Source organism: Anolis carolinensis, chromosome 4, assembly GCF_035594765.1.
Source record: "Anolis carolinensis isolate JA03-04 chromosome 4, rAnoCar3.1.pri, whole genome shotgun sequence".
In the NCBI taxonomy this organism is placed as follows: Eukaryota; Metazoa; Chordata; class Lepidosauria; order Squamata; family Dactyloidae; genus Anolis; species Anolis carolinensis.
This window is the reverse complement of record NC_085844.1, coordinates 128,945,495-128,959,009: the sequence shown is the minus strand read 5'-3', so window position 1 is coordinate 128,959,009 and position 13,515 is coordinate 128,945,495. Positions and strand designations below refer to the sequence as shown.

Here is a 13,515-nt window from a genome sequence, read left to right as displayed (position 1 = left end):
ACAAAAAAGCTGACCCATCTGGCCAGTTAGTAGATGCTCAACTTCCACCTACCCAGATCTAGGGCAAATGGGAGTTCATCACTGAACAGACCTGGGGCAGATGGGAATTCCACCCTGTCAGATTTTGAGGTAATAGGAGTTATATCTGGTTAGATTTGAACCTGAGGAGAATAGCAGTCTGACAGTTTAAATAATAAATGTAAGGCCTTCTCGCGGACCACCCTGATAATTTTAGGGGGGGGGGGTTAAGCCCCTCAAGCTGCCCCCCTCCCCCCCCCCCCCCGGCTACATGCCTGTAAATGTACATATTAGTTTTGGCCAGTTCCCTTTGGCTAATCTGACGTTTGGTTGCCCGTAACGGCAAGGGCTGAGCCGCCACGTTTTTTCTGTGGGCCACAGGATGGGCCACATGGCAGCCAGTCATGGCTCCTCCTGAAGAGGTTGCCGCATGCTGCTCGCACGTGGTCTCCCTGTGAGCCCTGCCTGTTGGGCCAATCAGAAAAGAAGAACACCATTATGTGTCTTACATAAGCTACGTCTATTTAATGAGGCGAGTGTCTCCATTGCTCTCAGTTGCGTCTTGGCTCTGAGAGGTGCTGCTTCAGTCTGATTGCCTTGTCTGTTTTACCTTGCCCTGCTGCTTGCTCGCAGCTCTGCTTTAGCTTTTTACTTTACTTGGCTTGACTTGCTTCTAGCATTGAATCTTTTTGAACAGACTGTGGAAACTATCGAGGTATCTCCCTCTAACCCCCACTGGGAAAATCCTTGCAAGAATCCTTGCAAACCGTCTTCTTCCTGTCTCAGAAGACACACTCCCAGACTCCCAGAATGGCTTCCGCCCCTCCAGAGGAACAGTGGACATGATCTTCACTGCTTGACAGCTCCAAGAAAAATGCAGGGAACAAAACCAATCTCTGTACATGGCATTCATTGACCTTGCAAAGGCATTCGACACAGTGAATTGCAGCGCTCTCTGGACCATCCTCCAAAAAATCGGGTGCCCTGACAAATTCGTGAACATCCTGCGGCTCCTCCATGATGACATGATGGCAACAGTCTTGGACAGCAATGGCTCCCAAAGTGACCCATTTAAGGTGGAATCAGGTGTCAAACAGGGGTGTGTTATTGCCCCTACCTTATTTTCCATCTTCATCGCTATGATACTTCACCTTGTTGATGGGAAGCTTCCCACCGGAGTGGAAATCATCTATCGGACAGATGGCAAGCTATTTAACCTCAGCAGACTGAAAGCCAAAACGAAGGTCACAACAACATCTGTTATAGAACTCCAATATGCTGATGATAATGTTGTCTGTGGACATTCAGAAAAATACCTACAAGCCACTCTAAACACCTTTGCAGAAGCATATGAGAAGCTCGGCCTCTCATTGAACATCCAGAAAACCGAAGTGCTCTTTCAGCAGTCATCAACCAATATCTCTGCAATGCCAGGAATACAGCTTAATGGTGTAACATTTAAAAATGTTGACCATTTCCGCTACCTTGGCAGCCACCTCACCATAAAAGTCAATGTTGATGCTGAAATACAACACCGCCTGAGCTCTGCGAGTGCAGCATTTCTCCGAATGAAGCAGAGAGTGTTTAAGGATCGGGACATCCGTAGAGATACCAAAGTGCTTGTTTATAAAGCTATTGTCCTCCCAATCCTGCTCTATGCCTGCGAAACGTGGACTGTCTACAGACGTCACACTCAACTCCTGGAAAGATTCCATCAGTGTTGCCTCCGAAAAATCCTGCAAATCTCTTGGGGAGACAGGCAGACAAATGTCAACGTGCTGGAAGAAGCAAAGACCACCAGCATTCAAGCGATGCTCCTACACCATCAACTCTGCTGGACTGGCCACGTTGTCTGAATGCTCAATTGCCATCTCCCAAAGCAGTATACTCCCAACTCAAGAATGGGAAATGTAATGTTGATGGACAGGAAAAGAGATTTAAAGATGGGCTTAAAGCTAACCTTAAAAACTGTGGCATAGACACTGAGAACTGGGAAGCATTGGCCCTTGAGTGCTCTAGCTGGAGGTCAGCTGTGACCAGCAGTGCTGTGGAATTTGATGAGGCACGAATGGGGAGCAAAAGGGAGAAATGTGCAAGAGGAAGGTGCATCTAGCCAACCCTGACCGGGACCACCTTCCGTCTGGAAACTGATGTCATCATTGTGGAAGAACATGCGGGTCAAGAATAGGTCTCCACAGCCACCTACACATCCACCTCCAAGACGCTACACCTGGAGGACCATTGTCCTCGAGCCAAGAGGGATCGCCTAAGTAATTTTCCTTTGGGTTGTTGTATGTTTTCCGGGCAGTATGTTCTAGAAGTATTCTCTCCTGACGTTTCGCCCACATCTATGACAGGCATCCTCACAACCACTGAGGATGCCTGCCATATATGTGGGCGAAATGTCAGGAGAAAATACTTCTGGAACATGGCCATACAGCCGGAAAAAACAACCCTGTGATTTCGGCCATGAATGCCTTCGATAAGTTTCCTTTATTTTTCTTGATTCTATTTATTTAGTGGGTCTGGAAATTGGGAAAGTATGAGACGGGTGGTGGGGTGCATGTGTGAGCGTTTGGGGACTTGGAAGAAAGAACGAGCATCTCTTTGCTCTAGGTGTGTTTTTCTTTACAACTCTGGGTAGCTCTGAGAGTCCTGAGTCACCCTTTGGCTTATTTTTCTCCTCCCTTCCACTCTGATATCATCAAATCAGATAATATGGATTTTATATGGCAGTGCAGAAGGGCCCAAAGCCAAACTGCTTTAATTCTACATTGTAGATTCACCCCATGTTCATGCCTCAGTTAATGCAGAAGGAGCCCAGGTGAAAAGCATTGCACACACCTGATGATCGCCAGCCTTCTGCACTGACGTGACCTTCCCTTAATGGCGACGTTAGCTTCACCCTCTAGTTTTTCCCTTACTCTCAGTGTTTTAGGTAATAAATCCGTCCAGGAACAAGAACTAAAACACAAAAGTTCCGGCGGGCTGACGTGGCAGGGAGCGACTTCACTAATGATTCATTCTCTCTTTATATTTGACATGATGGGATACAAAAGCACCAGCAAAGGATTTCAGTTATTGATAGGTGTAAGTAACTCTTAAAAACTTTTTAGTGAATAATAACAGAGGAATAATAAGGGACAGGGTAATTTAGGAAAGTTCAGTAAAAATAAAAATGCATGAAGTGAAGTTTCTTTTTCTTGCACTTTTAGAAAAGTAGACTGTTCTGATTGGACGATGCATGAGACTGATAAGCTTTTTGCTTCCTCAGCATCCCAAGGCATTCCCTCTGGGTGGAATAATGTGAAAGGCTTTCTGAAGAATTTCCATATCAATTTGAATTGTGACTGGTGGGGTGGGGTTTTGAAGCGCATAAGATTCTAGCTAGTGCCTGGGATGATGACATAAACCTCATTAAAAAAAAAAAAGATGAGAGGTTTTTTAAAAAAAGGGGTGAAATACAGTAGAGTCTCGCTTATCCAACCTTTGCTTATTCAACATTCTGGATTATCCAACACAGTCTGCCTCCCGGCCAGATCCACAGCTGTTTCTCTAGGCAGCAAGGACTGAACTTTTTACAGATTTAACTTCCAACGATGTTGTTACTGCAAGTTCATTTTATGTAATTCTGTCTTTATTTGTAGTCAGTTTTTAGTAATCAATGTTTTTGTAGTCAGTGTTTTCAATACATTGCAATGTTTTGGTGCTAAATTCATAAATACAGTAATTAGGGAAAGGTAAAGGTTTTCAGCTGACATTAAGTCTAGTCGTGTCAGACTCTGGAGGTTGGTGCTCATCTCCCATTTCTAGGCTGAAGAGCCAGCGTTGTCCATAGACATCTCCAAGATGATGTTACTGGCATGACTGCATGGAGCGCCATTACCTTCCTGATGGAGCAGTACCTATTAATCTACTCACATTTGCATGTTTTCAAACTGCTAGGTTGACAGAAGTTGGGGCTAACAGTGGGAGCTCACCCTGCTCCTCGGATTTGAACCGCCAATCTTTCAGTCAGCAAGTTCAGCCGTCCTGGGTTTCACCCACTGCACCACCAGGGGCTCCAATATAGTAATTACAGTAGAGTCACACTTATCCAACATAAACGGGCCGGCAGAACGTTGGATAAGCGAATATGTTGGATAATAAGGAGAGATTAAGGAGAAGCCTATTAAACATCAAATTAGGTTATGATTTTACAAATTAAGCACCAAAACATCATGTTATATAACAAATTGGACAGAAAAAGTAGTTCAATACGCAGTAATGCTACATAGTAATTACTGTATTTACGAATTTAGCACCAAAATATCACGATGTATTGAAAACATTGACTACAAAAATGTGTTGGATAATCCAGAACGTTGGATAAGCGAGTGTTGGATAAGTGAGACTCTACTGTACTACATAACATTACCATGTATTGAACTGCTTTTTCTGTTGATTTGTTATAAAACATGATGTTTGGTGCTTAATTTGTAAAATCATAACATAATTTTATGTTTAATAGGCATTTTCCTTAATCCCTCCTTATTATCCAACATTTTCGCTTATCCAACGTTCTGCTGGCCCGTTTATTTTGGATAAGCGAGATTCTACTGTATAATATGAATTTCTATTTGGGGGGGGGGGTGAATTCCAGGGGAAATGATGGCACATTTCAGTTGCAGGAAAAAAAGATTCCACCTAAACATTAGGAAGAAGTTTCTGATGGTAAGAGCTGTTCAGCAGTGGAATATTCTGCTTTGGAATGTAGCAGAGTCTGGAGGTTTTTAAATAGAGACTGAATGGCCATCTGTTGGGGGTGCTTTGATGGTGTGTTCCTGTATGACAATAGGGTTGGGCTGGATGGCCCTTGAGGTCTCTTCCAACTCTAATAATAATAATAATAATAATAATAATAATAATAATAATAATAATAATATACTTTATTTATATTCTGCTCTATCTCTCGAGGCGACTCAGAGCAGATTACAGGGTACATATATGGCAAACATTCAATGCTGTTATAGAGTTGACAACACATTCAGACAGTACCTAAACAGAATCAAGGCTTCTCTCTTTTTTCATCTCTGGCACCTAGAGACTGTGCTCGACTCAGCCATGTGGAGGTGTTGTTTCATTTTTTCACGCCGAGGAGCCTGTTGTCCATGAACACCTTCCTGATCGAATTGTTGGCATGTTTTTCAGGGACTCCTTTTACCTCCTTGCCAAAGTGATACCTATTTATCTACTCACATTGCTGTTTTCAAACTGCTAGGTAAGCAGAAGCTAGGGCTGACAGTGGGAACTCACCCTGACCTTCCAGTTGGCAAGTTCTTTTGTAGTTTAACCCGCTGTGCTAGCTCCCTAACTCTATGATTCTTTGATATTCTGTCCCGAGGCCCATCCATTTCTGTGATGCCAGTACTGATGAATTGATCTGGATATGGAAAGCTTTCCAGTTTGATTCCAGGAAAGGAAAGTGGACAGGCTGCCTGCTAAACCCGAATGTCCTTTTATGATCCTTTATATTCTACTGTGTATTTGAATTCCTCTTTATATTCCTGTTTGTCTTTTCCAACTTTAGCTCTCAAATAGGACAAGGGAGACCCCAAGGGAGGAGGGGTCCTCCAGCATCCCTGGCAGATGGATAATCCATTGAGACGGGCAGCTTTATCTTCTGCTAAATCTTCTTACCTTAGGAGGTTCACAGCAAACTATCCCTCTGTCACAGTACAAACACTCGTAATTTCACCCACCTCGATATTTGATAAGATTAATATACTGAATATCCTTGAGGGATGTTATGTCAAGATTACACTATGTAACAGAGATTTTTGTTCCTGGGTTATAAGTGTCATTTCCCAATTGGTTCTATCATAAAAACATGGGAAAAGTTTATTAAACTGCAGGATATAAAATAAAGTTATTATTATTACTAAGTGCCTCCAGCGGCGCAGCGTGTTAAAGCACTGTTAAAGCACAACTTGCTGACTGAAAAGTTGCAGGTTCGAATCTGGGGAGCGGAGTGAGCTCCCGCTGTTAGCCCCAGCTTCTGCCAACCTAGCAATTCGAAAACGTGCAAATGTGAGTAGATCAATAGGTACCGTTTTGGCGGGAAGGTAACAGCGCTCCATGCAGTCAAGGTGACCAAATGAACTTGGAGGTTTCTATGGACAACCCTGGCTCTTTGACTTAGAAATGGAGAAGAGCACCAACCCCCAGAGTCGGACACAACTAGATTTAATGCACAATTAGACAGGAAATAACACATTCAAACCAGCAACAGACTTTTTTTCATTACATAGCGTTATTACTGTGATAAAAATGACAACCTCCTCACATGTACACTCTTTCATAGGGGAAAGCAGGCCATTGGCTCTGGGGCAAAAAGTAGTTTGAACTCTTTGGAGATATTTAAAGATATGATTGAGTGGGACGGGATGGGACACAATGCAATTCATGATATAAGTTGTTTTCCTGGAAGCCAAGCCCTTTGAAGAGCAGCTTAGGGAACTGGGTATGTTTAGCTTGGGAAAATAAGGCTGAGAGGGGACATGAAAGCCATGTGTAAATATTCGAAAGGACAACTCTTTGAGAAGGACACGGAGCAATAGATTCAAATTGTAGGAGGGGAAAAGATTCCACCTAAACATTGAGAAGAATTTCCTGGTGGTAAGAGCTGTTTGGCAGTGGGATATATTGCCTCGGAGTATGGTGGAGTCTTCTTTTTTGGAATTTTTAATGTAGATGGTTATTTATTGGGAGTGCTTTGATTGTGTGTTCCTGCATGGCAGGAGGTTGAACTGGGTGACCCTTGTGGTCTCTTCCAACTTCATGATTCTATTATACTTTTCCATTTAAAAAAAAACCCTTTATCCTAGGTTTCATGTATTTTTAACATACACGAATACTTTATTCAGTTTTTTAAAGGAGGGAAGCAGTGTGTGTGTGTGTGTGTGGTTCAGGGCTCTCCCTCCTGTTTATAAACAGCTACGGGCAATTTTATTCCCAGGCAGGTAGGCAGGCAGGCAGCCCTTTGCCCTGCTCAGTCAATGTTACGCCATGGGTTGGGACTTTGGCACAGGAGAAAAAAAAAAGGGATTGCTGACCTCAGGGAGCAGAGAAGCAGCCAGGCATCAACTGATGTGGCAGGTGGACTTTGACAGCTGCCTCGGGGGAAATGTCTTGAGCTGAGCCCAAAGTGAGAAAGAAGCTGGTGGTCTCATTTTAAACAGGTCTGTGTCTGTAAGAGAGAGCTGGGGTGGGGGGGATTGTATGCATATACCAACATTGATCTTGGATTTATTTTGAAATGACTGATAATATGAATGTCATTTTGTCTGCTCCAGGATGTGGAGTGAAATGGGCTTAAGCCTATTTATTTATTTATTTATTTACTACATTTATATCCCGACCTTCTTACCCCAAAGGGGACTCAGAGTGGCTTACAAATTATATGTACATTCAATATATTATATTATTAGCATAGCACAACATTAGCTTTATATATTACTATATTGTACTATGCCATTATACGGTAATATTATTAATAATATTACATGTAATATATATCATTATTTTTATATATAATCTTTATTAAAGCTTTTTCCAATGTACACATTAAAATAAAGAGAAAAAAAGAATAAATAAACAAAAAAGAAAAGAAAATAAAAAATAGAAAAAAGAGGCAAGAAAAGAAAAAATAAGATAGGATGAGGTATGGGGGTAAAGGGGATGTGGCAGGGAGGGGGAGGGGTCCAGGTAGAAAAGGTTTAAAAACACAATAAAAAAAGGAGAGATTTGTATAGTTTTGACTTCCGGGCATCTTCTTGGAGGTTTTCTTCCTTTTCTTTCTTCTTCCATTTCTCTCCCTTTCTCTTTCTCCTTGCCTATATTATTATTATTATTATATTATTATTATTATTATATTGTATTATTATTGGCATTATATTGTATTACATTATAATATTATTATCAATATTACATGCAAATATTACATCTGAGTACTCGACAATTTAGGAGGTGACAAAGGCAATCTGCAGTCCCAAACCCAGTTTTAGTAACGACCCATTGAAAAAAAAAGGCATTTAATATTACAGCACTTGCAAAAGTTCTACTGGGTCAGCATGTCTACTTTAGTTGGGACTAACAAATTGATTTAAACATATAACATTGTTCAGTGCCAAAATGTTAGGATTGTACTTGTTAGATTTGCAAAGATGAATGATGCAGTTGGTAGAAGAGAGTGCAGGATTATTTTAAAAAATAGTTAGCAAAAGACTTGGAATTGTTTTGAATGGTTTTGGAGGAATTTTTGAAATTCTGCTTGGGAAATTGTGATATAGAAATTAAAGGGTCCAGCTATGATCCATTTACGTTGCATTTCACTCCAGGCATAAACTTAACAGGTAGACTTGAACAGATAATTTTCTTACCTTGACCAATGGTACAAGGCTATTGTAAGATATTGAGATAGTGTATGTAAAGTACTCTGAGCAGATAGGTAAAGGTAAAGGTTTTCCCCTGACATTAAGTCTAGTCGTGTCCGACTCTGGGGGTTGGTGCTCATCTCTATTTCTAAGCCGAAGAGCCGCCGTTGTCCAAAGACACCACCAAGTTCATGTGGCCGGCATGACTACATGGAGCGCCGTTACCTTTCCACCGGAGCGGTACCTATTGATCTACTCACATTTGCATGTTTTCGAACTGCTAGGTTGGCCGAAGCTGGGCCTAACAGCAGGAGCTCACCCCGCTCCCTGGATTCGAACCACTCACCTTTCAGTCAGCAAGTTCAGCAGCTCAGAGGTTTAATCCGCTGCGTCACCGGGAATAGATTTTGTGAGCGGGAGGGAGGCAATAGCTTTTCCCAAGTCCCTAGAACAGTGGTTCTCAACCTGGGGTGCCCAGATGTTTTGGGCCTACAACTCTCAGAAATCTCAGCCAGTTTACCAGCTTGTTAGGATTTCTGGGAGTTGAAGGCCAAAAACATCTGGGGATTGCAGGTTGAGAACCACAGCCCTAGAATGTCTCAAACTCAGTTCTCTGGTAGCAAGCCAAAATAAATAGTCCAGATAAGCTGACTCAAAGAATGGGTCTCTTGGCGCTGTGTTGCTCCTTTTGGGGACTGATGCAGCTTTCAGGCTAGACCTTCATGCCAATGCACATGGGTCCTGTGGCTGCATAAATTGCCTCTAGTCATAATCCTGTGCATACTTACCTGATCCTAAGCGGCACTGAATTTACTGGACTTAATTCTGAGTAGACATACCTAGGATTGCACTGTTAAATGAACAGATGTTACACTATACCACCAAGGTTTCTAGTTCTTTCCCTTCCAAAGGTAGCTGATGTTAACTTGTCAGTGTCCACAATGAAATAGCAGAAAATCATCCACAACAGAGGTGGCGCTTCCTCTTGGATGACTTCTACAAATGCTGACTCCATTATTTTGACAACCCCAAAGAATAAAAATCTTGGGAATTTTGAAGTTGTTCTGCTTTCAGCGTATCATTTGTGATTATTCCTACATTTTCAGGAAACGGGAACAAATCTGACACTGAGTAAAAATAAAGGAAAACAGCCTACAACCAAATCCAAATGGAGCCTTGGGTTCCACCACCAAAACAACCCTGGCTACGTGGGAGCCACCCAGCCTGGACTGAGGGCTATAGGAGGAGCCCATGGCCTGCTCCTCCTTATTCCAGGCACAACACTGAATGGACGTATCACCATGAACCCTGGGCAGGACCCCAGCCAGATGCTCAGGCACAACACCACCCATCCACATATCATCCAGCATTTATGAGACCAAATTCTTGGGCACCCTACTATGAAAGCAGCTATGCCAGCTGGTCACATTCAAGGTAAGGTTGGTGTGAAGACATTAATATTCATTCCTTCTGTACAAATTTTGCCAAGAAAACCCCATGATACATTCAGGTTAGGGTTGTTATAAGTGGAAAATTACTTGAAGGCACAAACAATAAAATGTTAGCAATTGTGATGAAAAGATCAGAGCGTTTTTCTCAATATGGCTTCTCACTTGCTTTCTATCTCTCATGGAGGGCCACAAGTATTCACTTCTTTGCATAAACATTTACTTAAATTTGTATCCTTGCAAGGACCTCAAAGAAACAGCTCAAGTCTGGGTTACTTGACCGATCGCATTTCCTCTTATAAACCAGCCCGGGGTCTATGGTCAGCGGAGGAGGCCCTGCTCTTGGTCCCTGTGCCGTCCGCCAGACAATAAAAAAAAAACTATAAAGCTGAAACGTGCCGTCCTTTATCCGGGCGAACTGCAAATCCCTATAAGCTGTCCTAAAATATTGAACGACTGAGTCTGGAGAACTTCAAAAAAGGATGTTTATTCATACAAGGTTGTAAACCTGGCACAGATCTTAAAGTTGCAGAAAATGAAACAAATTTCCATAGGTTTTAGTTGCAGAATTATCCCTGGTTCCAGAAGGCAAAGGTGATTATAAAACCACTATACCCTAATCACGCTGTCTATATTAGAAGGAGAAACTCTTTCCTTCCCTATCTTTACAGCAAAGATTAGTTCTAGAAGCGATGGAATAACCCTGCTCCTCTAACTAGATTTCCTATTCCAGATCAGTATAATTCAATACTTATCTAATTTGGATAGGCTTAGATTGGCCTGGTTTTGAGGATGATTTGTCCCAGTTAGCCTTGCACAGCTCCAGCACGTTGGAAGACTATAGCCAGAATGAAACTCTAAAATGGAGACTAGACCCTGGTAAAAAGGGCGGTCCTAAGATGTTGTACTCTTTGACCAATCATTGCAAAGAAAACTGCAGCCAGCTCTTGCAGACTTCAAGCCACCTTTCCTGGGCTTTTGCAGCCAGAGGCTGAAACAAAATGCAAAGGAGGGAAAACAATCAAACGACCAATAAGTAAGGCAAACCATCGTCCTGGGGGACGGAACACTCCCCGCTTAAATTCCCAGGATGTGGGAATTTACCACTCAAAAACATACAAACACCTTTGCACATATGACAATACAAACACTAGAACTTTAAACATCTCCAATAAGCAACACGAGGTCACTAATTGGTCTGTCCAAAATGGACACTTTGTCTCTGTTGCAAGTCTTTAATTGAACTTTCCTGACCTTACCATCCGGGCAAGGAAAGGTCTTTAATACAATGCCCATGGGCCATGCATGGCGGGGCAAGTCTTTGTCCTTTAACAACACAACGTTGTTAACCTCAATGTTGTCCTGTGGGCTTTGCCAGATTCTTCTAGCTTGAAGCTGGCTTAAGTACTCAGCTTTCCACCTTTTCCAAAAGTGGTTGGCCAAGGACTGCACCTGTTTCCACAGGGCACGGTGAGTTCCGTCCGGAACTGGCAACATGATGTCCTTCCATCCTGGCACCTTTTGTGTCAAAATAAGTGCAGGAGTCAGTGGTTGTAAGTTCTCAGGGTCACTGGTAAGGGGAACCAGCGGCCGGTTGTTGATAATTGCGGTAACTTCCGCCATAAGTGTCACCAAAACATCATGCGTCAATGACCTATGACTCAAAAGCATGGCATTAAGGATTTTGCGACTAATACCAATCATCCTCTCCCAAACACCACCCATGTGGGAGGCGTGAGGAACATTGAAAGTCCACATAATTTGTTCAGTATTCGTAAAGTTCTGAACCTTTGGGTCTCTCCCAAACCTAGACACACAATTGAGTTCTTTGGTCGCACCTACAAAATTGGTGCCACAGTCCGACCGAATTGACTTAATTGGCCCTCTGAGGGCTATGAACCTTTTTAATGCGTTTAAAAATGATGAAGTGTCCATCCCTTCTATGACTTCTATATGGACAGCTCGTATTACTAAACAAGTAAACAAAACTGCCCACCTCTTGTTATTTACAACACCACCCCTGGTTTTCCTAGTGACAACCTCCCAAGGACCAAACACATCGATTCCCACATGGGAAAAGGGTGGGTCTGTCAAAGTCCTATCCTGAGGTAGTTCTGCCATCAACTGACTTTGACAGTTTCGCCTAAGGCGCCTGCATTTAACACATTTGAAAATACAACTGTTGACCAACCTTTTGGCATTAACTACCCACAGACCTTCATTTCTAAGGGCTGCCTCAGTTAGAGTTCTACCCTGATGATGGATCCTTTCATGGTGATGCCGAACGAGCAGCAATGCAGTGTGACTATTAGGGGGTATGATGATGGGGTTTTTTATGCACGCCTTGAGTTTAGCTTTGGCTAACCTTCCTCCAACTCTCAAAATACCCTCCTTGTCTAGAAATGGGTTTAACTCATTTAGAAGACTTTGATTAGGGATGTTGAGCCCTTGCTCTAGCCTAGCTATTTCCTGCTTGAAAGCAGATCTCTGTACTGACTTGAATATGACGCTCTTAGCCTTTATCATATCCTGGACCTGTAAAGGCTCACTATCTTTGCAAGCTAAATGATGTATAAGCCTAGCAACTGCTCTAAGAAGACTGTGCCACTCCGAAAAACATTCAAAACGGTGTGGTTCCAGGCAAGATCTTTGGCCCATCTTGATTTCTGTGGTCATCTTGCAAACTTTCACCTCTGGAACGGACTCGGGCAATTCTGTAATATCGGTGGGAGAAAAGGCTGATGGAAAATTGACTTCGGTCAAACATCTGGGGCCTGTCAGCCAACTTGAACTTAACACTCGTTGAGTTGAAGCTCCTCTGGAAGCGATGTCAGCTGGGTTGTTGCTGGTGGCGACGTGGTGCCACTGGCTAGGCGTAGAACTGGATAGAATGTTGTTGACTCTATTAGCCACATACACCTTAAATTTCTTGGTCATGTTGTTAATGTAACCAAGCACAATTGTACTGTCTGTGTGAAAATAAACATAACTGTTTAAAAGATCTGGTCCCTTTAGCAAAACATTATTAAGAGAAATGCCTTGGCATGTGGCACTGGCATCGAATACAATTCGGACCTTGTTAGGCTTTTGGGGATGCGTGACTTTATGGAAAGGCAGGAACCAGTTTTCTTCATTGACCTCACTTTGATCAGAGACCTCGGCGTAGTTACTTTGGAACATGTCTTCCATAAAGCCAACGATTTGCTCCTTTACCTTGGGGTCTTTCTGCATCTTCTTCTTCAGTGACCAGAGTCTATTTTCTGCCACATGCCTGTTGTTTGGCAAAGTGGGTTTTTCTGCTTTAAAAGGCAGAGGGGCTATCCAATTTCCCTCGGGACTCCGGGAAACTTGAGAGTTCATGATCTCTAAAAACCTCTGTTCATCTTTGGAAAGCGCTGTAGTTTCATCCCTTTCGGAGACTTCAAAGATGGAAGAATACTCTGGTGTTATCCCCTGACAATAGACCGAGATATGACTCAAACAGCTATGCATTAGTGTGGGGCGACTGCCTTGAAGCACGTGCGCTTGACGAGTGCCCACCGACGATGGAGGGTGCATCCTATTTATGCACACTGGGCCTGTAACTGTCCAGCCTAGTGGTAGCAGCTGAGCAATGGGTGCCCCTGGAGGTCCCT

General features: G+C 42.8%; 1 protein-coding gene across 3 annotated transcripts in view; it reads left to right on the top strand.

The window, feature by feature from the left end:
• The first annotated feature begins 2,786 nt into the window (after nt 1-2,786).
• The window catches only part of sec16b (SEC16 homolog B, endoplasmic reticulum export factor), an 86,262-nt gene continuing 75,533 nt past the window's right edge, over nt 2,787-13,515 (top strand). For 2 of the 3 annotated variants that reach the window (XM_062977766.1, XM_062977764.1), the window contains exons 1-2: nt 6,244-7,238; nt 9,539-9,866. In XM_062977766.1, the coding sequence (XP_062833836.1) occupies nt 9,601-9,866 (266 nt within the window). In that variant the 5' untranslated portion in view covers nt 6,244-7,238; nt 9,539-9,600. Of the gene's footprint in view, nt 3,109-6,243; nt 7,239-9,538; nt 9,867-13,515 lie in introns of those variants that run through there. The other variant, XM_062977765.1, reaches the window with a different exon arrangement.